The following is a 23,611-nucleotide window of genomic DNA, read 5'->3' as shown; positions in this document are numbered from 1 at the left end:
TGCCCCGTACCTTGAATTTATATTTAACAAATCCCTCACAGAGTGCAAAGTACCTAAGATTTGGAAAACCGCGCAAATAACGCCTATTTTTAAAAGTGGTGACAGGGAGGATCCCAGTAATTACAGACCTATATCTCTCACTTCTATCTGTTGTAAAATATTAGAGCACATAATTGTCAGTTCAATAATGAGACACCTTGACAACATTAACTTTTTAAGTGACAATCAACACGGATTCAGGAAAACCCGCTCCTGCGAAACCCAATTAGGATTATTTACACATGATTTACTTGTATCTGGTGAGAGAGGTAGGCAAGTGGATGCCATCTTCTTAGATTTTCAAAAGGCATTTGATAAGGTCCCACATGGTAAACTCATTCATAAATTAAAGGTCGCGGGTATAAACAAGGGCGCTATAAGTTGGGTTAAAGATTTTCTTTCAGAGCGGGAACAGAGGGTAGTCCTTGATGGCGCTAGTTCCGACAGCGTTCGAGTCACGTCGGGGGTACCTCAGGGAAGTGTGATCGGGCCGTTACTTTTCTTGATTTTTGTTAACGATTTGAACCGCGAAGTGAAAAGTAACATTAGGATGTTTGCGGATGACACGGTGATCTATCGGGAGATATCTGGGGATGAGGATCGTTTTATTCTAGCGCAGGATTTAGATTGCATTACTAAATGGTGTTCTAACTGGGGATTGACTCTAAATTATAATAAATGTTCAGTGGTAAATTTCTTTAAAAGATCAACGGGATTTGCTTACAAATTAGCTGGAGGTGACCTAGCAGTAGTTGATACGGTAAAATACCTAGGTGTCACATTCACTAAAGACTTAACTTGGGGGACTCACATACGTAAAGTCTGCGGTCAAGCAAATAAAAAATTGGGATTCATTAGACGCATTGTCGGCAAAAGTGACTCAAAGGTCAAGGAACGTTGTTACCACGCTCTTGTAAGGCCTCATTTAGAATACGCATGCAGCGTGTGGGACCCGAGTGAAAAAGGTCTCATTCGGGAAATTGAGAAGGTTCAACGCCGGGCAGCCCGTTTTGTAAAAAATTCCTACGATAAAACGCAAAGCGTTACCGAAATGCTCATGGATTTGGGGTGGGAATCATTAGAAGAGAGACGATTCAATGCAAGACTGAAATTATTAAATAAATTCAGATCCGCATGTTTCAGCACCGAGGTCTCGCAGATTATTCGTACTCCTACATACATTGGTCGCTTGGATCATGCATATAAAATTCGGGAAATAGATGCCAGGACTAGCCGACTCAAGGACTCCTTCTTCCCACGGACAATACGGGATAGCAACTGTAGGATTATAGATAGTAAAAATTCCACTTGCCACCCTCAGTGTCTAAAAAATAATTAGTTCTACTTAAATGCATGCTCCTCCACTAACCTTATGTGTTTTGTTATAATAACCCATTCTTTCCGCATGATATCATTCGTGTTCTGTTCATCTGTTTTTAAGTTTCCCTTTCAGTCCCTCTTCCCTCCCGGCGGGGGGAAATTCCTGCTACCTGCAACGTTGGGTCGAATTCCCTTCCTTTTACTGTCTCTTTGGGGGGTTGAGTGTTTTGTGGTGCATTTTCATGTGGTAGTGATGTTTCACATTCTTGCTTGTTGTGTCCTGGCTTGCGTGTTTTAGGATGGCTTTCGTGCTGTATCCTGGGGTGCAGTTTTTTGTTGTTTTGCGGTGTATGTGTTTGCATGAGTATTGGATGGAGGGAGTTTTGCATGAGTGTGTGCGCTGCTGGGGTGTAATTTTCTGTGTTGTTTTTTGCATGTGGTATTTTTCGTTTTTACGGTTGGTGACCTAACACCCCCCGCCACACGCCCTTGCGGCGGCTTGCGGGGTATTATGTAGATGTAGATGTAGATGTATATATATACACATATATACACATACATATATATACATATATATACATATATATATACACATATATACACATACATATATATACATATATATATACACATACATATATATACATATATATATACACATACATATATATACATACATATATACATATATATATATATACATATATACATATATATATATATATATACATATATATATATATATATATATATATATATATATATATATATATATATATATATATATATATATATATGTTTATATATATGTATATATATGTATGTGTATATATATGTATATATATACACATTATATATATGTATATATATATATATGTATATATATATATGTGTATATATATATATATGTATATATATGTGTGTGTATATATATATATATATATATATATATATATATATATATATATATATATATATATATATATATGTGTGTGTGTGTTAAAAATACATCTATAACCATACACTAATAGGTGGTAACAAACAATCTATGAAATCATAATTGCCCATGTCTATCCACGGTAAGTATACAGAAGATTAGAGCAAGGTGATTGAAATTGATTCCAAAAAACAGAAGGATCAAAAACAATATTTACAAGCTTACACAATATGCCACCTTATTGCTTTTTCTCTGTGATTTTTAAGTCGAAACGAGACATAGGTTCGTGTGCCCTTAATTAGTGTCTGATTCAAAAAGATAAAGCAGGGAAGGTGGATTGGGAAGTGAAATTTATAAGCATTAACTGGAATGACAACGAGTATCAGCAGGCTGTAGAGAAAATCATGAGTGAGGGAAAAGAACTGAGTACTATCAAGGAAAATAGAAATATATCAAAAAAGAGATATCAAAGGAAACTTGAGGAACTATTAATAGGAAAATGAATGGGAAACCATGATTCATGGATGAGATGTTAAGAAAGGTAAATGAGAGAAGGAAATGGAAGAATTTAAATACAGAGTTAGGTAGAAGGAAGTGCAAAGAGTTATATAATAAATTGATATGGGTAACAAATAGAGCGAAAGAAGCATAGTGGGAGTTGATATGCAAGGATATGGAAAGTTTGCAGAGGAAAGGTCAAACTGGTGCGCTATACAGTAAGGTTAAATCACTAACGGGAAGTAAGAAGGGAAGCTTTGTGCTAACAGTTAATGATAAGTTGGGTGAGATAATAGTGGAAACAAAAGATTCAAGAGAGATGGAAGGAATATATGGAAGAACTGTATGGTAAAGAACTTAGGCCGACATGGTTAGGCATAGACAAGGAGCATGACGCCGAGGAAGATAGCTTAGGTCCAGGAAAACTCAACAATGAGATAGAAAGGGCAATATGGGAAATGAAATCAAATAAGGTTGTGGGGGTAGACAACATTCCTGTGGAACTACTCAAAGGTTTACGAAAATGTGGAAGGAGGAGTGTATGGACTGATATGTAGCACCTATGAGGAAGGAATCTGGCTGGAAGACTTCGTGAGATCAGTGTTTGTTCCTATTCTGAATACAGTAAAGGCTACACCATGTGAGGACTACTGAACAATGTCTGATTTCCCATGCAGCTAAAGTTGTTCTCAGGACCATCAACATAAGGATGGGAAGCAGAGCAAATGATTACTTAGGCAATAACCAGTTTGGGTTTAGGCATGTGAGATGCTATTACGGTAATGAGATCACTAATCGATAAGAATACAATCATGACATATTTGCCTGTTTTGTAGATTTTGCAAAGGCTTTGGATGGAGTGAATTAAGAAAAACTAATAAGTATATTGCAGAAAATAGGAATAGATTGGAGGGACAGGAGGATAATCCGCAACCTGTACATGCCTCAGACTGTTCAGGTGCGAGTGGGAAATGGGGAGTCCGGATGGGCAGTGTTAGTATGAGGTGTAAGGCAGGGTTGTCCATTATCACTGGTGCTGTTCAATGTATGTGTGGAGGAAATGATTAAAGAGGCATAGGAAAAACTGGATTTAGGAATTCAGAGTGCAATTCGTAAAATGGGGATGTTGGATGGGATGTAGGGAGGAAGTATACACATCAAGGGGGACCTGTTGTTGAGTAGGATGTTGGGTTGTATTTTGTTAGGAGAAACAATATATTTATTTGGTAGTTGTGTCCACCCCGAGACGTACTGTAACTGATATTACCTAATATATATCAGCAGCATCCCATATATTTGTCAAGGTTATCTTGTCCTTGACCTTGATGAGGAAGTGGAAGATGTAGAGAAACTTTAATTGTATAAAGCCGTGTACCCCACCCACCTATTTTGCCCAATATTGCCACTGAAGAGGAGGGTGAATGTGTGATGCAAGTTTAGGTCCCCCTTCCTCCCATCTCTCTGCCCTTCTCTCATGTTCCTGCTGTAAATTAGTCAACCTCCTCCTTTAGCACAGCATAAGAGTCGAGGTAGGGAGTGTTTTGTTAGTTTGCTTGCTATTCAAGGCGGTCAGGCACTAGCTAGCACTCCCTGACACCCTTTCACCTCAATACATGGAAATCAAAGGAGTAAAAGCATGAATAAATATTCACAGATGGTAGATAGGGGATATCAGTTATATGAGTTGGTGTGGTGGTTTGTGTACTGTCTCGCACCCCAAGGGCACAGGTTTGGACGTCCGAGTTTTTCAGTAGTATCCTGATTCCAACTGTGGACACCTTGGGGCGATTCATTAATAGAGGACTAATGCCAATGCTAGCTAGTGTCTCCCCAGCTATTCTTCCTTGTCCTGCCTCAACCAAACTGCCAATTAACCCATAATGGTGCCAAAGGCTTCAGCAGCTGTTTGTTGCCTCCCCTCCCTACCACGACTGCTACTACTTTTCCATCTAACACATTAGTCAACTGCTTTTGTTGGTTCTGAAGAATTATCCCTTTTCAGTTAATGTTATTTTTTTAGGTGTGACTGTTTAATAATATAAGATTAGTTACAGCAATGAAATTTCTTGATTAAATTCTTCTGTTATGCAGTGATAATATTTTATTAACTTTGAGTTATTTTGTTACAATAATGACTTTTGGTGATTAGAGTTTCCTTAATCTCTGCCAGTAGGACTCATTGTTTTTTAATCTCTTTTGCAGCCACTGGAATGTCTTTAGCATTTTCAGATTCTCTTCGTGAGTTCATAAAGAATGGCTCTTCCTGGGTGTCTCATCAAGCAGTCTGTATTATTGCATGGTGTAAGGCCTTATGGTCAGATGATATTGATTTTATGGTAAGTTTTCTTGTTTATTTTTCAGTTAGTTCATTATAATTTAGCTTGTCTGCAAAAGTGTGAATTGATGAAATATGAAGAATTTGGACATTTTTTCTTGTAGTAATTTGCTCAATAAGTAATTTTTCATATAAATGCTGTGATAAGCAATTCAATGATTTATTTTTTATTTAAAAGAAAAATTTCCAACCCTGATAAACCATTAATAATATTTTGTAGTTCTCCAGTAGATGTGAATATTCTCTGTTAATAGAAGGGTGCCTGCATTTTGCAATCAGGTAGGGTCAGTGCGTAATGGTGGAATGAGAAGGGGTCACCAATGCTGTGGCCATGGTTACTAGACTCAAAAGGAAAGGAAATCACTGCAAAAATTGTTTGAAAACACATCTTAACTTTTGACAGAGATGCAATACATATTGGCATTAATGAAATATTTTCTCCCTTGGGGTGACTTGTAGTACAAGTTAATTGTGAGCCACTAAGTTCTTTATAATTTTAGAGAATGATTAATTATGGCATGAATGGAAATATCTATATTTTCTTATGGGGAAAATTTTCCAATTATTTGGGGAACATGATTTCTCAGAAGTCAATAGCCACTTTCTAAGGATTCTGAAAATTTCTGTTTGGTTTCTTTCATGGCTAGAACAAAGTGAAAATTTCAGTTTTTAGGACATCCAGAAGTGGTTTAGAATTTGTTTTATATTCAGTCTGTAGTGGAGCTCTCTCATTCAGTCAGTAGATTCATATGTATAGGATGGGGAATTAAGGTGAAGTAATGGAACAGGAGAAGGTTGTTAATATACTTTCTGCAGTATATAACACAAAATTTGTTGGCCTGGAAAAAATGTTATGGAAGTTAATTTTATTATCGAGCATAATAATACAATCAGTGGAGTGGATAGAACAGATCAGCACCTGACAAACTATTCCATTTTAAGCAAAGGAGAGGGGCAGTATTTTAAAAAAGTACTGTGTATTTTTTCACTTGCGAATGAGCCAGGCCCTATGCAACTCATTTCTTTTGTGCCGGAAGAATGGAGGGACTAAAGTTAGCATTGACTCCAGTACATAGCTAGTGCTAAATACAATTGAGAAATAGTGCACAGAGAACAAGAGATCTAAAGTTTGAAGGCTTTTTTCGTAACTGCATACTCAGCATCTGTCTGGCAGGCACTGCCAAGGGTTTTCAACCTACAGAAAAGAAGAAAAAGCCATGTAGGCATTGTTGACGTTTAATGAAAGAAGACACTTTTCACTGAAGATATTACGCTGTAATGAAACCTAGATCATAATATAAATACTCCTTATGTGGAAAAGCTAGGTGTCTTCTTTCATCATGAAGAATTTCCACCATGTTATGCCTGAAACTGTATTATTTATAATGTGAAGTTTGTTTTACCAAAAGGGATGAAAATGGCAAAAGGTTAAGAAACAAATTATGTTTCAGTGTCAATTTTGGACTCCAGGACTTTGGATTTTTGGGAAACTAAGAAATCAAGCAGTGAAAGATTTTTTAAAATGTACAGGAACTAGTTGTGTAAAAAATAAACAATCTCATTCTTCCTATATGATCTATCTGAAAACTAAAATATTTATATTTCATGCAAAAAATATAAAATTGGAACATTTAAAAAATACAAATTTTTAGATTTTTAAATAAAAAAATTAAGTAAAATTTTCTGTCACTGTTTGTTTTCACTTTATCATACACATGGGAATAGAATTAAAAATGTTCAAAATAACATATGTTTTTGTGGCAAGAAATGGAAAACACATCAGGCAAGTGATTGATGTCACCACAACTCTGTCCACCCTCATTACTTCCCAATTGTTTGATGAACTGTTTTACCTATTCTTGTTTGTGTTCCACAACTTTAATGTTTATCATAGCCTTTGTATTTCTTGAGAATCCCCCTACCTACAATTTCTTAGGATTAATTCTCTTCACATTCCTATCACACAGATTCTGCGATGCTCTTAGCAATGATTGTAACCCTTAAGCTGAATTTCCAACTAGCACTCAATCATCTGCAATTGAGTTGATTTAAAGGGTTTTCCCTAGTTTCACCTTAGGCCTTTATATGCCTCCCCTGTGCCTATTCCTATGAATTTATTTTGTAAAAAACAGGTGAAAGTGGGCATCCCTGACCTACATACTCCCTTGTGTAGCACTGTCCATCTTGACTCTCCATTCCTTCTCCTCACCCTGAGTCTGAGATGTGAAATGGTTCCAGAGATGAGTCTTCTATCTCTTCATTATCCTCCTCTTTGTACCGTAAAATGCTCATTAATTGGGACCGGTGTACTCTATCAAGCCCCTTCTTGTAATCCATGAAAAATAAAAATACATTCTGACAATTCTCTATATTCCTTTGTTCTGGTGACCATATTATTACTATAGCATTGTATGTACCCATTGTCTTTGAAAAATCCAATTTAAATATATTTAATTATAAAGTAAAATAATAAATCTTATTTAAATATATATATATATATATATATATATATATATATATATATATATATATATATATATATATATATATATATATATATTAATTAAAATCTTGCCTTTGTTTCTCAAGTGGGTAATCTATTTCATGCTAGTATCATGAATGCTCAAACATAATGATTAATATTTATAGATTAGGACTAAAACTGACATTTTCAAAAATTCTATAATAATAAAAAAGCTTGGTGATTCTGATAATAAGTGAAGGTTCAGGAAAATTCACCTTGTAAAAATTTGAGGTACTTTTTATTAATACAATATATATTGTTCTTTTTGCAGTCGATATCTCCCTGCAATTTACTCAGCAGATTAACCTTTCACAAGGACATGAATGTAGCGGTGATGATTGGACTTATTTCAGGCCATAAAAAGAGTATGATAATAGATTGGCTGAACACCTGCATTAACAAGTTAGTATAATAGCACATTATGCTAATTTTATTTCTAACATGTTAGATTCCTTGTTTATTTTCAGCAATACATGTTTCAATGTCTAAACATATTTATCAAGTGTGACTTTTGATGTTTACTTTCAAAACACTTAGAATTGTAAATAAATTGTTAAATTTTACTTTGTAATTTTATCTGTTGATATTGACTTCAAGATTAAGATGCTACAGTCATTTGCCTAATATACAATACTATTTCCTGTTGACCTAGCAAGAAGAGGTCATGTGTGGTGGGGACAGTGAAATTTTTGCTGGAAATGAATGGTGGATATGCAACTCACATGTACCTATGCTATATAGGAAGGCCTAGTTGTGTGAAATGTTTTATAATTAGCGATATGTTTACAACTTATGGGACTGCATTCCTGATTCAAATTTTGCCATTGTATTTTGATTTAAGTATGCCAAAAACACCCTAAAATCAATGCTTTGCTCGTAGCTCAGATGTGTACTTCACAATTTTAGGCTTTACTTTGTGAAATTGTATGATGTCCATATTAAATGAGTTTGTAATTTTCCACGGCCTGTATGTTAAGGTACAATGCGTTTCTCTGACTTGCAGCTTCATGAGATACAAGTTTTACATACAGCTATTCAATATATACCCTTTGGATAGAGGAGGGGGGGGGAAAGTTGAAAGTGGGGGGATTAGGGTTTTTCAGGACATCAAAGTCTGTGGTCTGGGTTTTTCCGTTAAGGGAAGGAGAGGCAGTGGCGCCTTGGCTATAACTAGGCATTGGGTCTGGTCCTGAGCATGGATGGGGAGGGGGGCGGGTATGTAGAACTGTTGGATTTGTTTACCCTTCAGGAGAGGGAGTGCCTATGTAAGACGGCGAGGGAGGGTGGAAAATTGAAGGTGGTTTGGGTTTTTTTTCTGGAAGTGGAAGTTGGTGGTCGGGGTTTATTCGGGTAACAGGAAAAAAACAAAATGAATTGGAAATGCAGTGATGCCTTGGTTATGATGTGGCATTAAGTCTAGTCCGGGGCATGGGTGGGGTAGGGTAAATGGGTATATTGAACCATTAGATTTGTTTATCCTCGAGGTCAGTTTCTCAGACGGAAAGGGGAGGGATCGTTAATTATAGAGCTTTACTACTGACTGAATGTACGACAAATTCTAAATCACTGAATGTCCTAAAAACTGAAATTTTCACTTTGTTCAAGGCTTGATTAAAACAAACAGAAATTTTAAGTACCCTGAGAAAGTGGCCATTGACTTCTGAGCAATTATATTCCCTAAAAAATAGGCAAATTTTCCCCACAGGAAAATATAGATATTTCCATTCATGCAATAATTAATTATTCTCTAAAATTATAAAGAACTTTGTGGCTCACAATCAACTTGAACTACAAGTCACCCCAAGGGAGAAAATATTTCATTAATGCTCTCATATATTGCGTCTCTGTCAAAAGTTAAAATGTGTTTTCAAACAATATTTGTTGGACACGTAGTATTTCTCGTACAAAATTGCTATTGTATTTCCAATCAATTATGTGTTTAGCAAAGAGTGAATCACGGTTTTGATTTATGTGACACCTGGCATGTTCTTTGGCTCGTGATTTGAAATTCCTCCCAGTTTGACCTACACATTCTGTGTTGCAATTATCTCATTGAAGTTTGCAAGAAGCCTGATTTAAAACTGTGCTTGTCTTTGCCATTAGCTAAGAGTTTGGAGAGAGTAAGGGATGGGTTGATGGCCACTTTTTGTGTGGTTGGAAGGTGATTTGAGATTTTATAGGAGGTATCTCCTTGGAATGGGATTGAGCATCACTTGAAGTCTAGAAGTTAAGGACTGAGCGGGTGAAATTCAACTGATGGCCATTGCTATCCACTTTTTCTCAAGTATTCAAATATTTCAGAAAAAGATTATCTCATCAAATGAGTAAGATTCAAAGGCACTTGGGAGACCCCAATACAATACTTTGTAACTGGCATTAATACGCTCACATCTTCCCTCTCCTTTCCAAGAAACTGGCCTTGATGGTTTACAAGTTAAATGTCCATTATTGAAATAGAAAGAAAGACTCATACTTTTCCACAGATTTTAAGATTCCACAGATTAAGTTAAATGGTTCAATATACCCATTTACCCTAACCCACCCACGCCCTGGATCAGACCCATTGCGACCGATGCCCCGGACTAGACTTAATGCCACATCATAACCAAGGCACCATCACATTTCCATTATATTTTGTTTTTTCTGTTACCCAAGTAAACTCAGACTACCAATTTTCACTTCCCGAAATAAACCCAAACCACCTTCAATTTTCCACCCTCCCTCACTTTCTTACATAGGCACCCCCTCTACTCAAGGGTAAACAAATCCAACAGTTCTACGTACCCACCTCCCTCCCCAACCCCAACCCAACCCATGCCCAGGACCAGACCCAATGCCTAGTCATAACCACTTTTTTAAGTGGTTATGACTAGGCATTTCCTCCCTCCTTCTCCCTCGTACATAGCCAACCCCTCTTCCTCTGTCCAAAGGGTATATATTCAACAGCTGTGTTTATAACTTGTACCTCATGATGCCGCAAATCAGTTAAATGCATTGTACCTTAAAATAAAAAATGGAATGGAAAATTACCAACTCATTTAGTATGGAAATCAAATTATGTGATATTTAAAATTAATCAGGATGAAATGATAAGATTTTAGTGGAATCAAAATGTTATCTCTCGTGACATGTCTTTTAAATTTATAAAATGTTTTATTCTTTATGAAGTCTTTGTGCCGATTTTTAGCTAATATTTTTTGCAGTAATATGTGGGTTAAATATTTCACTTGGTTTATATTTTACTGGCAAATTATTACGATTCTAACATATGTGGGAATAGGAGTAATGTATTACGTGTAATGTAATTGATAACATTTTGCATGTGTATGGGAGCCATATAGGGTGGTCATGTATTCACCCACTCAGGAGGAAGGACTAAAGTTACAGGGGAAGTGGTAGCTAATATTTATGAGGCTAAGAAATGATTTTTGGTTTGGGATTTTAGAGTCTGGGAGGTGGCATGTAAAAAAAATGGCAGCATTTCGATCACAGGTAGTTATGAGGGGGGACCCAAAAGTAACGGGAATTGGGCTGCGGTGGGAAGCGAGAGTGGGGGAAGCCTTTGTTCGGTCGGTCGTGCATCAGGCTCACACCACCTGCGAGAGTATGCACAGTGCCATCGCTGTGGCTGGATTGGTCCGTCCGTGCAAGCTGTTTCAGTGAAACAACTTTTTTCATTTCGGTGAAATACGTGATGATGGATTATCAAGAGCAACCTGCTGCAGTGAAATTTTGTTTCCTGTTGGGGAAATCGGCCACGGAAACTATTGCAATGCTCAGGACTGCTTATGGGGAAGCTGCCCCAAGCAAAACCTGAGTCTACAAGTGGTTTACACGTTTTAAAAATGGTGAAATGTCAATTGAAGACCAACCCCATTCAGACCGCCCCTCAACATTAAGACCTGATGAAAACGTGGACAAAATCAATGCCCTCATTCGTGAAGACCGTCGCAGAACCATTGATCAACTCTGTGAGATGTCTGGAGTATCGTGGAGTTCAATTCAGAGGATTCTATCTGAAGATTTACGTATGAAAAGGGTTGCAATCAAACTTGTCCCTTGCCATCTCACTAACGAGTAAAGGGAGCATCGAGTTCAGGCATGTTTTGAGCTTCAAAATCAGCTCAAAGAGGACCCTGATTTTTTTTCCTAGGTGATTACTGGTGATGAATTGTGGTGCTATGGATACGATCCTGAAATGAAGCAGCAATCAAGCCAATGGAAGACAGCTGGCTCTCCTCGTCCAAAAAAGCTCGCCAAGTGAAATCAAAAATCAAGACAATGCTCATTTTTTTCTTCGATTGCAGAGGTATTGTGCACTGAGTTCGTTCCCCCGGGTCAAATTGTCAACCAGAAGTTTTACCTGGAGCTTTTGAAGAGATTGAGGGAGAGTATCCGGAACGAAAGAGCAGATCTTTGGCACACAGGTGACTGGTTCTTCCATCATGACAACGCGGTGGCTCATACCGCCCTCTCCGTGATGCAGTTTTTGACAAAAAACGGCATGACATCGATTGTCCACCCCCCCCCCCCCCCGACTCACGGGATTTAGCTCCCTGTGATTTCTTTTTGTTCCCCAGATTCAAAGGGACATAAAAGGAAAGCGTTTTGACACTTCGGAGGAGGTAATACAAAAATCACTAGAAGGCCTAAGGATATCCCGGTAAATGAATTTCAGAAATGTTTTGAACAATGGGAGCATCATTTGGAGAAGTGCATTGTGGTCAATGGGGATACTTTGAAGGTGAACAAAATTTAATGTAAATATATTGAGAGCTAAAGAACCCTCTCCTCTCACATGCATACCCTCTCCTCATGCATGATGAGGAGAGGGTATGCTAGTGGCCTTGTAGATTTTAAAATTCAGTGTAAGTTCAATGGGCGTTTAAATGAGACATAAGGGCACTGTGAGAATAGAAGTGATGTGGGCTCATTATTTTGTTTAATGAGGTGAAATTTGCATGGTTACCTTTTAGCAGGTGTGGCTGGGTGCATAGTGCCCAGCCACGCCACAGCACAGATCTTTTGCATCGCCAAATTTTCAGTGATAATGGTGTGCACTATCTCTTATCAATACCAATACGATCTGTGATCATGTGCACTATTAACTGATAGTTTGAATTCAGCACTTAATGCACAAGTTGTGCTTTGTCCTTGGTTTTTGATGTTGATGGCTGTCCAGCACTGGGATTGTCCTCCACACTCTCTCGGCCATCTTTGAAGGGCTTGTGCCACTTAAAAACTGCAGTTTTTGACATGCTTTCATCTGTGAGCTCTTGGTGAATCATGCCCAACATCTCAATACCTGATTTTCGCAGTTCAACCCAAAATTTGATGGCACACTACCGTTCAATCATTCACTGCATTTTGCGCTTGCACAGCATCACTCAACAGGGGTCCACTGAAAACGCGATGTAGTCTGAGCAAATGCTTGCAAGAGATTGGCGCTTGGTGCGCATTGAAGGTCAGACCCCTTACCACTGGGCCTGTGCAGTGCAAGCGCATTGTGATGTTTAGTTAGGTCAAGAAAAAATTGTTCTCAAAACTATTTATCCTTACCATGTATATTTATATTTATTTTATTAATTCTTCCTTTTATTCTATTTAGAATAAAAGCATATGCTCCATTATCCATTAATTTCACAGATCTCAAGGAGATTTATTCAAAACATGGACATTGGCTAGCATGGGAGAGATCCTTTGTGACTTGTATGACATGGATAAACTAGCTTATTCCTATGCAGATATGAGTTGGAGATGTATTGTTGCCAAGAGGCTTAAGGAAATGGGAATGATTTCTGGTGGTAAGTTCTGAATCATTAAAGCCTCTTATCTATTATGCTGCCTCATATTTGTGGAAAAATAAATTAGATGTGTTATGAAATAGTCAAGTTTTAATTTTTATTTGTTTCATGAATGGACTTTATGCATGTAAAGCCTGTGTGAGACTATTGAGTTTCTCTTTGATTTTATTGTCGTCTTGTGGAAAATGTGCAATTTCCCCATTTGTATTATGTTTAGGAGGAAGGAGGCATATTTTGATGTAAAATTTTTCCAAGTAATTATGATAGTTGTCTCAATGAGAGTAAGTTAGTTGTTAAGATTTCAGCTGGACACTTAACTAAAATTTTCCCCTATCAATATACCTACTTTGAAGTTATCAAATTAGGTAGGACCAACCTGGTGTAATGAGAGGATGAATGACTAAAACATAAAGATGCAGTCAAGGTGTAAATGTTGATGTCCGCAAGATTATCTACAAGAAAATATATAGGTAGAGATTTGGAGGATGTATTAGAATAGAGATCTCTAGTTCTAGTGATACAATGATGCATTTGTGTTAACGAGGCAATATCAAAGCAGCAATATTAAATTCTTAAGAAACTGCAGTAGATGCCGCAACAGTAACTTTTAACTGAGTCATTCGCTAATGTTCATGTCAATGTAACAATACACAACTACAAATGCCTGTGACATTGTATGTACGGTATTTCGTCGCAACATCGATAGCTTAACTGGCTAAAGCACTCGACCGGACATTGAGGCATCTGGGTTCGAATCCTGGTCAAGGCGAATGATTTTTACACTGAAATTGTTGCAGCAATATTAATATCAAATAAGGCCGTGGCTATGCATGCTACAAATTTATTTAATGCTTAAGCTGTGTCATTTTCACCTACTTTTTCGCTTCGTATCACCCACTAGCACTTCCCCTATTTATCAGTCTTCTTTTCAAGCTACATCCCCGTCTCTCCCACTTTTTCCTTCCCTTTTCTTCCCAGTTAAAATTGATACATATGTCAGAAAGTGACTGCAGTTTTCACATGAAGATGATGTGGTACATTGAAACTGATCATGGTTCAAATAAGTATCTAGTGGAAAAGTGCTATTATTTGTTCGTTATTATGTTCAAATTCCACAACATCATGCCTGAAACTATGCAAATTTATCACATGACCATGGTTTCGCTCCATGACCATCATCAGGTGAATGATGCTGCACAGCAGCAAAAATAAATTATGTACTAGGTTTATTCAAAGAAAAGTATATGTACTCTTCTTAGGATGGTGGATCATCTTAATCTCTTCTATCATGAAATGAACCAACCTGGAATATGAATTCAATTTTTAGAAATTAAAAAAGAATCTAAATAATTAGTTCATTATGTATGATACATTGATGGTTCTTTTTTACTAAAAAGGTGTCTAGAGACATTTGTTTTTCTGACACTTCTAAATGTTTTGAAAATGACACAGCATTAGGGTTGAATAAATTTATAGCATGCATAGTCATTGCCTAATTAGGGTGATGCTTACCAATGTACAATGCAACAGTTTCCCATGACCTGCACATCGCATTTGGTGGGCTCTTCTGGACTTACCATTTTTGAAGGCTTGTGGAGTTTCTGAATGATAAGCAGGCAGGGGTTTAATTTTCAAATCAACCCTTTCATTGGCACGAAAAAGCAGCATGAGATGTTCTTCATCGGTTTGTGGAGGGGCGATACATTCTCCTCTGCTGTTATTTAAGTTCAGCCCAGCAATTGCTTCCAGAAGACACCCTTCCAATAACAATTAAAAACCTGTTGTGGCAAGTATACTTCAGAATGTATGAGCTTTTCGAAGTTTTAGGTGAAGTTTTCAGCTGCCGTTGTGAGCTCGCTGCTTCGCTATACCTCACAATGCTGTGGATGCCAACTTTTGTCTTCACTTTCTAGAACCACCCATGTCTTCCCTAACATACATCTTTAGCCATTGATGATCCTGCCATCTTCTTAGCTAGGTCAGCAGAAGTCACTTTTGCCTTCTCGTTGATAATGTCGTGTTGCAATTGCTTTTTGTTTATCCTATGATAATATGTATCAACCTTTCAACATCATTGAGAATATGTGACTTTGCATAATGTTGCTTTTCTCCGAGGTGGTTCTTGCAACATTGTGATAAAAATCACAAATAATACGTCTTAACACAATTTAGGAAAAAATTTGAAGTCACTAGTCACACTAAAATGCGAGCAGAATTAGTACTAAACAGGAACTGAATCAGTAGGTGCCCATTTTTTCCAGGAATTCTCCTCTCCTCTTCACTTGTAATGCCAAAAATCGATTGTTAAGCGATTCATTGAAAAAATATATTTTCACCCCTAATGCAAATTCTTTGTATTCAAAATGCATGGGACACTTCACATATTTTGTGAAACTTCTATGAAAGCAAGCACATTTACTCAGATTGTACTGCACATGACAGAATCTGCCATGGCATTTCATTGGGCTATCATCCATAGCATTTTTCTCCCTGGAAAATATTTAGATGACCATCATTATTTATGAAAGGAAACGGATCGTTTTCTGTTCATCAATTTTGTTGATATTTAATTGAACAAAAATGAAATAATTTTGATAACAGGATAACACATTTCAGTATAAATGATGTTTTTGTCACTGGACACCAGCTGTCTTGTTTTTGATATTTTGTTGAGTGATTAGTGCACTTGGAAAAATAGACTCAAATTTCATCAGCAATTGTTTTGAAATACTTTTTCATAATTTCACCTTTCATTGTTTCAGAATTAAAATAGGCTTATGCATAGCTGTTCATTTCAGTTGATATTGGTTTCAAAAATCTTCTTCTTGAAACTAGAAAAAGTTTTATTTCACTAGAATTGTTTGCCACTTTTCTAATTATTCTTCTATTTATGTTAAGCATGGTGGAGAATCCCATTCTTTCAGCACCACAATTGTTTGGGTACCACTTTCAAACATGGGCTCCTCTTGCCTTCTCCGAGAGCAATGGACAAGTTCCACTATTTTCATTTTCACTGGAAAATTCTGTGCATTCATCACTACCCATACTGCCCAAATAATCAAATTAATTTCAAAATCACTCTCTTCACTGTTATGAAAAATCCTAGAATTGCTTTCAAAAAGAAGTGTTTCGACCTGTATGTTGTCTGTAAAAATATTCCTCTTATCACTGACCATTGTTGACTAGAGACGAACAAGGGATTGGTCTCCTTTCCATTTTCAATTTATTTCTCCATCTGTTTTTTCAGCATCTGCAGGTTCAGGGCCATAGCAGGAAACCCTGCAGATCTCCAACAATTTTGGATAGTTGCTGGTTAGACTTTATCCCACATCTGCAACAGCCCTCACTGTATGTAGAAGAAAACACTGTGGCAATTGACTCATTTTGTTCTGCACTTCTGCCAAGTGGAAATAAAAGTGTTAAATCTTGTCTTTGTATGAAGGTAAAGCGATAAACAACTTGAAAAGTTGGATAGATGCAATAACAATCAAAGTAACTTCCTGAAATTTATTTCAATTTTTTATGTAATCACCCTGTACATTCGGGCATTAATCCCATCCCTTTACAAGTCCTTGATAACCAGCTGTAAAAAATTCTTTTTTTGACTGTCGTAGGTAACAGTTAACCTAATGGATCACATCATTTTCAAAATGTCGACCACCCAAATGATTTTTGGCCCCGAACGGATGAACATCACTGGGAGCTAAGCCAGTGGATATTCCGAGAACTCCTAATAAAATATTTGATACAGCTTCTGTACTTGTCTTGCTGATGTTTGATACTTATATATTGACTTACCCTCATACTGCTGAATTGGTATGAGCCATTGTGTTCATTAATGTTGACTGCATCCATGGTTCTCCGTAAGTGTTAAGAAATAGAACTGTCAGTCTATACAATGAATGCTGCATTCTTTCTTTTTCGTCTTAAATTTGTCAATTGCATGGCACTCGAGGGTGTGTGTGTGTGACTTTGTGTGCTTCTTATTGTGGTTGAGAGTTTAGTTTGTCTTGTGACATGAGTGACATTGAACAACGGCGGTGATTCCCTGAGCCCTGGTCTGAGGTGAAGGATCCAAATGACAGTGTGGCTGGAGTTGGTGTCACCCATGGAGGTTACTTTGTGATCTCACTAACCCTTCCCCTTCACCCATTTTCTTCATTTGGGCCTCCAACATCAGGGCATATATTTAGCAATGCTTAGTGCTATATTGATTCCTCTTTGAAGAGGCCTGCTTTGCACTGGCAATGGAGTTTCTCCTAACAAATGCTGAGTGTGTGTCCCTCATGAGGTTGTCACTGTGGTCCATGTAACCGAGAGGAAGGGTTTGTGATTGTTTTTATCCCACTACCCATACCCATTTCTCTAAAGATTGGGCAGCCGAGGGCATTTATGCTATATTTACAGATTTTTGACCTTAATGTTCATAGTGGTCACTGAGTCACAAATACTGAGTGTCTTTTGTGCAGTACTAATTTTTTATAATTATTACTGATAAAATCGTACCATCTGGCTACTTTCAATGTGCCTATCCTTATTTGTGTTTTCTCTGGTTATTTCAGGAACTGATGGAGAAAGCTTGAGAATTTCTGAAGATATGCTCTTAAGAAGAGTAATGAGTCAGAAGTATATTTCAGTAGCAGATGTAGAAGAAATCTGCTTCTTGTGTCACCTGGATACTGAAAAAATGTTACTTAAATATATGGAGCACTTGTTGCTCACTTGGACTCCAAAATACAGTGTAAAAGCACTTCTGAATGGTCATGAGGGTAAGTGGAGCCAAATTTTCATATTGTGGTTATAATTTTAGCCCAAGTGCAATTTCTTAAATATGTGGAGGGAGTAACTGAAGAGGCATAGGAAGAACTGGAGATAGGAATGAAAGTTAGTGGACAATTCAGAAAATTCATTTAGGTTTGCAGGTGATCAAGCTTTGGTTTGTCAGTCACTCAAGTAATTGAAAGTATTGCTGAGTGTATTGGAAAGTCAGTGCGTTAGGAATGGGATGAGAAGAAATGTAAACAAAACGAAGCTTATTTGGTTTTCGAGAAAGAGAAAGGCTAAGTTAAATTTAAAAATAGTTGATCATAAACTAGAACAGATGGAAGTTTAGTTATCTCGAAAGTGTTCTGGATCAATATAGTCTTAGTATTAGGAATTTTAGAAGAAGAATTGCATTAGGCAAAGAAGCATTTACCAGGAGGAAGAAATTGATGACAGGGATGTTAAATGAGGATGTCAAGAAAAGTCTCACTGAAACTTTTATGTGGAGTATGGTTTTGTATGGCTCAGAAACACGATAGGCATAGATTGGAGGCCTTTTAGATTTGTGTGTGTGGATTAAGAGGAAAAGGTAAAGTGGACAGGAAGGAAAACAAACAAGAAAGTATGCTAAGGGGAGGAGAGTGGATTGTTGGGAGAAGCTCAAAAGGTGGCAGGAATGATGAATGCAGAGCATTAAGATTGGCGATGGGATGTTGAATACTGTGATAGAGGAGAGAATGTTAGGCAAGCAAGGAAGGGGAAGGAATTGGATAGGCATATTGGACAGAGTGAAATGAGGAATGAAGTATGGAGAATTGAAGATGGTCTTGATGTAATTAGGATAGTCAAGGGAAATATCATTATGCCATTGTCTAGCCTATGCCCATCCAAAACCTTTCTTAACTGGTTGAATACCAAATTATAATAATATCAAGTGTATTGAGCCATAGAGTAGAGAATGTGTTGATGCCCTCACGAAATGCTTGCATAAATAATATAACCAAAGCTTATGCTTGTAGCTGGAATTATTTCACCCCTGGACACCACCAATTTCGAATACTTCTTGCCTTCATTTGTTTGAGTCATGCTTGATGACCCAATTATTATTTGGTAATCTACTGGTTAAGCTAGGTTTTTGGATGGACATGGCTACTAAATAAATATTTTGTGACTCCTAACAAAACACAAAATCCAGTATCCTACTGTACATTAGGTCCCTCTTCATCTCCGAGTACTTTCTTCCTCCCATCATCCAGTCCAACATCCCTATCCTGTTCCTTCCCTTTCATCTTTTGCCTAACATTCTCCCCTCTACAGTCTTCAACATCCCACTGCCGGTCAATACCCCCTTCCACCAGTTTTCCTGCCTCCATAGGATTTCTCCCAACAAACCCCTCTCTTCGTCCACCATACCAGGTACTTCCTCATTTGTTTTATTCTCGGTTCATTTCACCTTCTCCATTCTTCTCCACACCCACATTTCAAAAGCCTCCAGTCTACGTCTATCCTCCTGCTTCAATGATCACGTTTCCGCACCGTACATAGCTACACTCTGTATCAAAGTTTTTACGAGTCTTTTCTTAATATCCTTACTCAATGTCCCTGTCATCAACTCCCTCCTCCTTGTGAAAGCCTCTTTGCCGAGCGCAATTCTTCTCCTTACGTCCCTACTACTTTGACTGTGTTGGTCCAAAACACTACCAAGATACGTAAACTGTTCTACCTGCTATAGTTTTTGCCCTCCTATTTTGATGTTTAGCTTAGCCTTTTTCTTTCTCGAAAATCGCATAACCTTGGTTTTATTAATATTGATTCTCATCCCATACCTGTCGCACTGAATTTCCAATTCACTCAGCAATGCTTGCAGCCCCTTGGCTGACTGACAAACTAAAGCTTGGTCATCAGCAAACCTAACTGATTTTACGAATCCCCCGCCCACTTTCATTCCTACCTCGAGTTCTTCCCATGCCTCTTTGATCATTTCCTCTGCATACAGGTTGAACAGCAACGGTGATAATGGGCAACCCTGCCTTACACCGCTTCCTAACACTGCCCATCCGGACTCCCCGTTCCCCACTCGCACCAGAGCAGTCTGAGACATGTACAGGTTACGGATTAGCCTCCTACTTTCTGCAATATACTCATTAGTTTTCCCCAATTCACTCTATCAAATGCTTTTTCGTAATCTACGAAACAGGCAAATACCTCCTGGTTGTATTCTATATTCCTCTCAATTAATAACCTCATTACTGCAATGGAATCGGGCATACCTCTTCCCTTTCTAAACCCAAACTGATTATCCCCTAAGTAATCATTTGCCCTACTCTCTATCCTTTTGTTTATGATCCTTAGAGCAACTTTAGCTGCGTGGGATATCAAACTTATTGTCCTGTAGTCCTCACAAGATGTAGCCTTTACCTTTTTCAGAATGGTAACTAAAACTGATCTCACAAAGTCTTCCGGCCAGATTTTTTCCTCATAGATACTACGAATCAGCCCATATAGCCTCTTCCTCCCACATTTTGCTAAATATTTCAGTAGTTCCGCAGGAATGTTATCCACCCCCACGGCCTTTTTTCATCTCCCTTAATGCCCTGTCTATCTCATCGTCGAGTATGCCTGGACCTAAGCTACCCTCCTCTACGTCAGGTACCTTTTCTAACTCTAACTTTATTTGTCTAAGTTCTTTACTATATAGTTTTTCTATATATTCCTTCCATCTCTCTTGGATCTTTCCTGTTTCAGCTATTATCTTACCCACCTAATCTCTAACTGTAAGCATAGATCTTCCTTTCTTACTTTCCGATAAAGATTTAACTTTGCTGTAGAGCGCACCAATTTCACCCTTTCTCTGCAAACTTTCCATGTCCTCACAATGCGTCTTCCACCATGCTTTCCTTGCCCTATTTGTTGCCCGCCTCAATTTATTGTACTCTTTGTACTTCATTTTGCATAACTCTGTGTTTACATTCTTCCATTTTCTCCTCTCATCCATTTTTGTAATCATCTCATCCGTGATCCATGGTTTCCTAGTCCTTTTCGTGTTAAGGGTTCCAATAGTGTCTTTTGCGGCTTTTGATAACCCTTTCCTGATACTTTCCCATTTTTCTTTGATAGTACTTAGGTCTTTACCATCCTCCATGATTTCCTCTACAACCTGTTGGTACTCCTTCCTTTTTAATTCATTTAATGCTTCTACATTCCATTTTCTAACCCACCCCCCTGCTTTATCTTTTTGAAACGGACGCTACATTTCATAACAACTAAATTGTGGCCAGAGTCCGCATTCGCTCCCGGGAAGCTGTGGGAATTTATCACACTGTTCCTAAACCTGTGTCTAACCAAAATATAATCTAGCTGATACCTTTCTGAGTCACCTGGCATTTTCCATGTATACCTGCGTCTTTTGTGGTGTCTAAACCAAGTGTTGGTGATGACTAACCCCTGTCTCCTGCAGAACTCAATTGCTTTCTCCCCGCGGTCATTCCTCGTGCCTAAACTTTAGTCCCCCACCTCATAACCATCTCTTCCTTCACCTACTGTCGCATTCCAATCCCTCATCACTATCAAATGTTTCCCTGAAGGAACACACGGGATTATGTCCTCTAATTGATCGTATATCCTATCGACCTCGTCCTCCGTATGGTTGCTCGGTGGCATGTATACCTGAATGATAACCACGTTCGTCAGTTTTGCTTTTATCTATAATAGTAGTATTCTATCCGTTACCTGCTCTATGTTGACTATGCTTCCTCCTAATACTTCATTTAATACTATGGCAACCCCTCGTTGGCTCTCGTCCCCGCCCTCTGTATATTATTCTATAATTATCACTCCAGTAATCCACACTATCCTTCCATCACACCTCGCATAGACCTAAAATATCTATTTTTCCCCTTTTGATCTCTTGCTTAATATTCTCCAGTTTCCCTGTCCTCATCATTGTCGTAACATTCCACGTTCCTATTCTAACTAATTTGGTCTTCTTCTCCTGCATCTTCTGTCCTGCTGCTTCCGGTTTTCCCTTGAAATAGACCCAATATATAACCCTTAATAATTAAATTTGAGAAATGCTGAGTTATTAAGGGAGCTCAAGATAGGCCAGATTCTGGGGTGTGTATAACATGTTGTGGTCTGAGCAAAGTTGAAATAAGGGTGGGATCACTGCCAAAAAAGAGGGTCTTAATTAAAGTTAAAATCTCTAAATCATCTCTGCATACATGAAAGACACTTGGGATGAATATGAGTAATTCTTCTAACCTATTCTCTGTAGCCTCCCAAGCCCAGGAGAATACCCTAAGGGAAGGGGGTATATTGATTCTAGCTTCTGTTCTAGGTAATGAAGTACTAGGTTTCTGTAAACTAGCTGCTTTAATCTCTGGTAAGACCTGATCTAATCAATGCACCATATTTGCCACAAGTGGGATTGCATTCACTTCCTGAGGATCTATTTGTAGTAGGTGAAAAGGTCACTTTGAAATTGACTCTTGTCACCAGATGAATGTTAGGATGACCTGTGGGTAAGGAATCTTCGACATATTATTGGTGTAACCTTGACACCTCCAGTGTACAAGTTTAATTGGGTATTATAGTGGGAAATGAGTAGAAAATCGCTGAAGTCAGAATAACTGCAATTTATCTTAAACCCAAGAGCATGTCCCAGAGGAATCCAGTCATAGAGCACACAACATCAGAATGGGGTAAAGGGGTTGAAGTAGCATATTGCTGTGGCAGTGCCTCTGGCATAAATAGCAGCCAGAACCCTCCACTCAAATTCTCCAACCCAGCTCCCCCAATCCTCCCTTCTGACTACCCACTGCTCAACCCTCTCCCTGTTGACTGTCAACCATGTTTCCCAAAATATTCATACAGGAATTTCTTTTTTCTCTTGGTTAATGGATACAACTCCTTCCTATAATGCTATATTTAATTGAATTTGGGATTGATTTTCAATTATATAAAAAATTGATATTAAATAAGGTAAGCCTGTGATTTGATGGGCATAGCCTTAAAAGTTTTTTAATTGAATTAAGTGATGAATTTAATAGTGTTAAATTAAATACAATATGTAAAAGATGCTCTAGTCTAAATTTGTTCATCATGTTATTATGAATCCATGTTTACCTTGTATAATCAGCGGTCATAAATTGAATAGAGGGTCAATGACTTTAAAATTATATTTTACAGAGATTGTTATTCTAAACAATGTGGATGAAATTGATAAAGTAATCTGCTTTATCCGTCCTTTGATCATTCCTGAAAAGTTGAGTATATATCTGCATTCACTTTGGGAAAAAGTAAGTATTGCCTAAAGGAATTCATAAATGCTCCTTTGTGTATTTATTTTCCTATAGGACTAGTAATCTTCAAGAAATGGAGGCATAATTTTA

General features: G+C 37.7%; 1 protein-coding gene across 1 annotated transcript in view; it reads left to right on the top strand.

Annotated features, from left to right (window-relative positions):
- LOC139691242 (uncharacterized) overlaps positions 1–23,533 on the top strand; it is a 54,834-nt gene extending 31,301 nt beyond the window's left edge. Inside the window, exons 9-13 of the mRNA XM_071588987.1 lie at positions 4,997–5,130; positions 7,925–8,055; positions 13,300–13,457; positions 18,020–18,226; positions 23,409–23,533. Coding sequence (XP_071445088.1) covers positions 4,997–5,130; positions 7,925–8,055; positions 13,300–13,457; positions 18,020–18,226; positions 23,409–23,533 — 755 coding nt within the window. The remainder of the gene's footprint in view (positions 1–4,996; positions 5,131–7,924; positions 8,056–13,299; positions 13,458–18,019; positions 18,227–23,408) is intronic.
- Positions 23,534–23,611: the final 78 nt, after the last annotated feature.

The sequence above is a fragment of the Hetaerina americana genome, unplaced genomic scaffold (assembly GCF_022747635.1).
Source record: "Hetaerina americana unplaced genomic scaffold, ioHetAmer1.1.p SCAF_31, whole genome shotgun sequence".
Classification (NCBI taxonomy): Eukaryota; Metazoa; Arthropoda; class Insecta; order Odonata; family Calopterygidae; genus Hetaerina; species Hetaerina americana.
The sequence above is the reverse complement of the archived record's forward strand: the minus strand, read 5'-3'. Positions and strand labels throughout refer to the sequence as shown.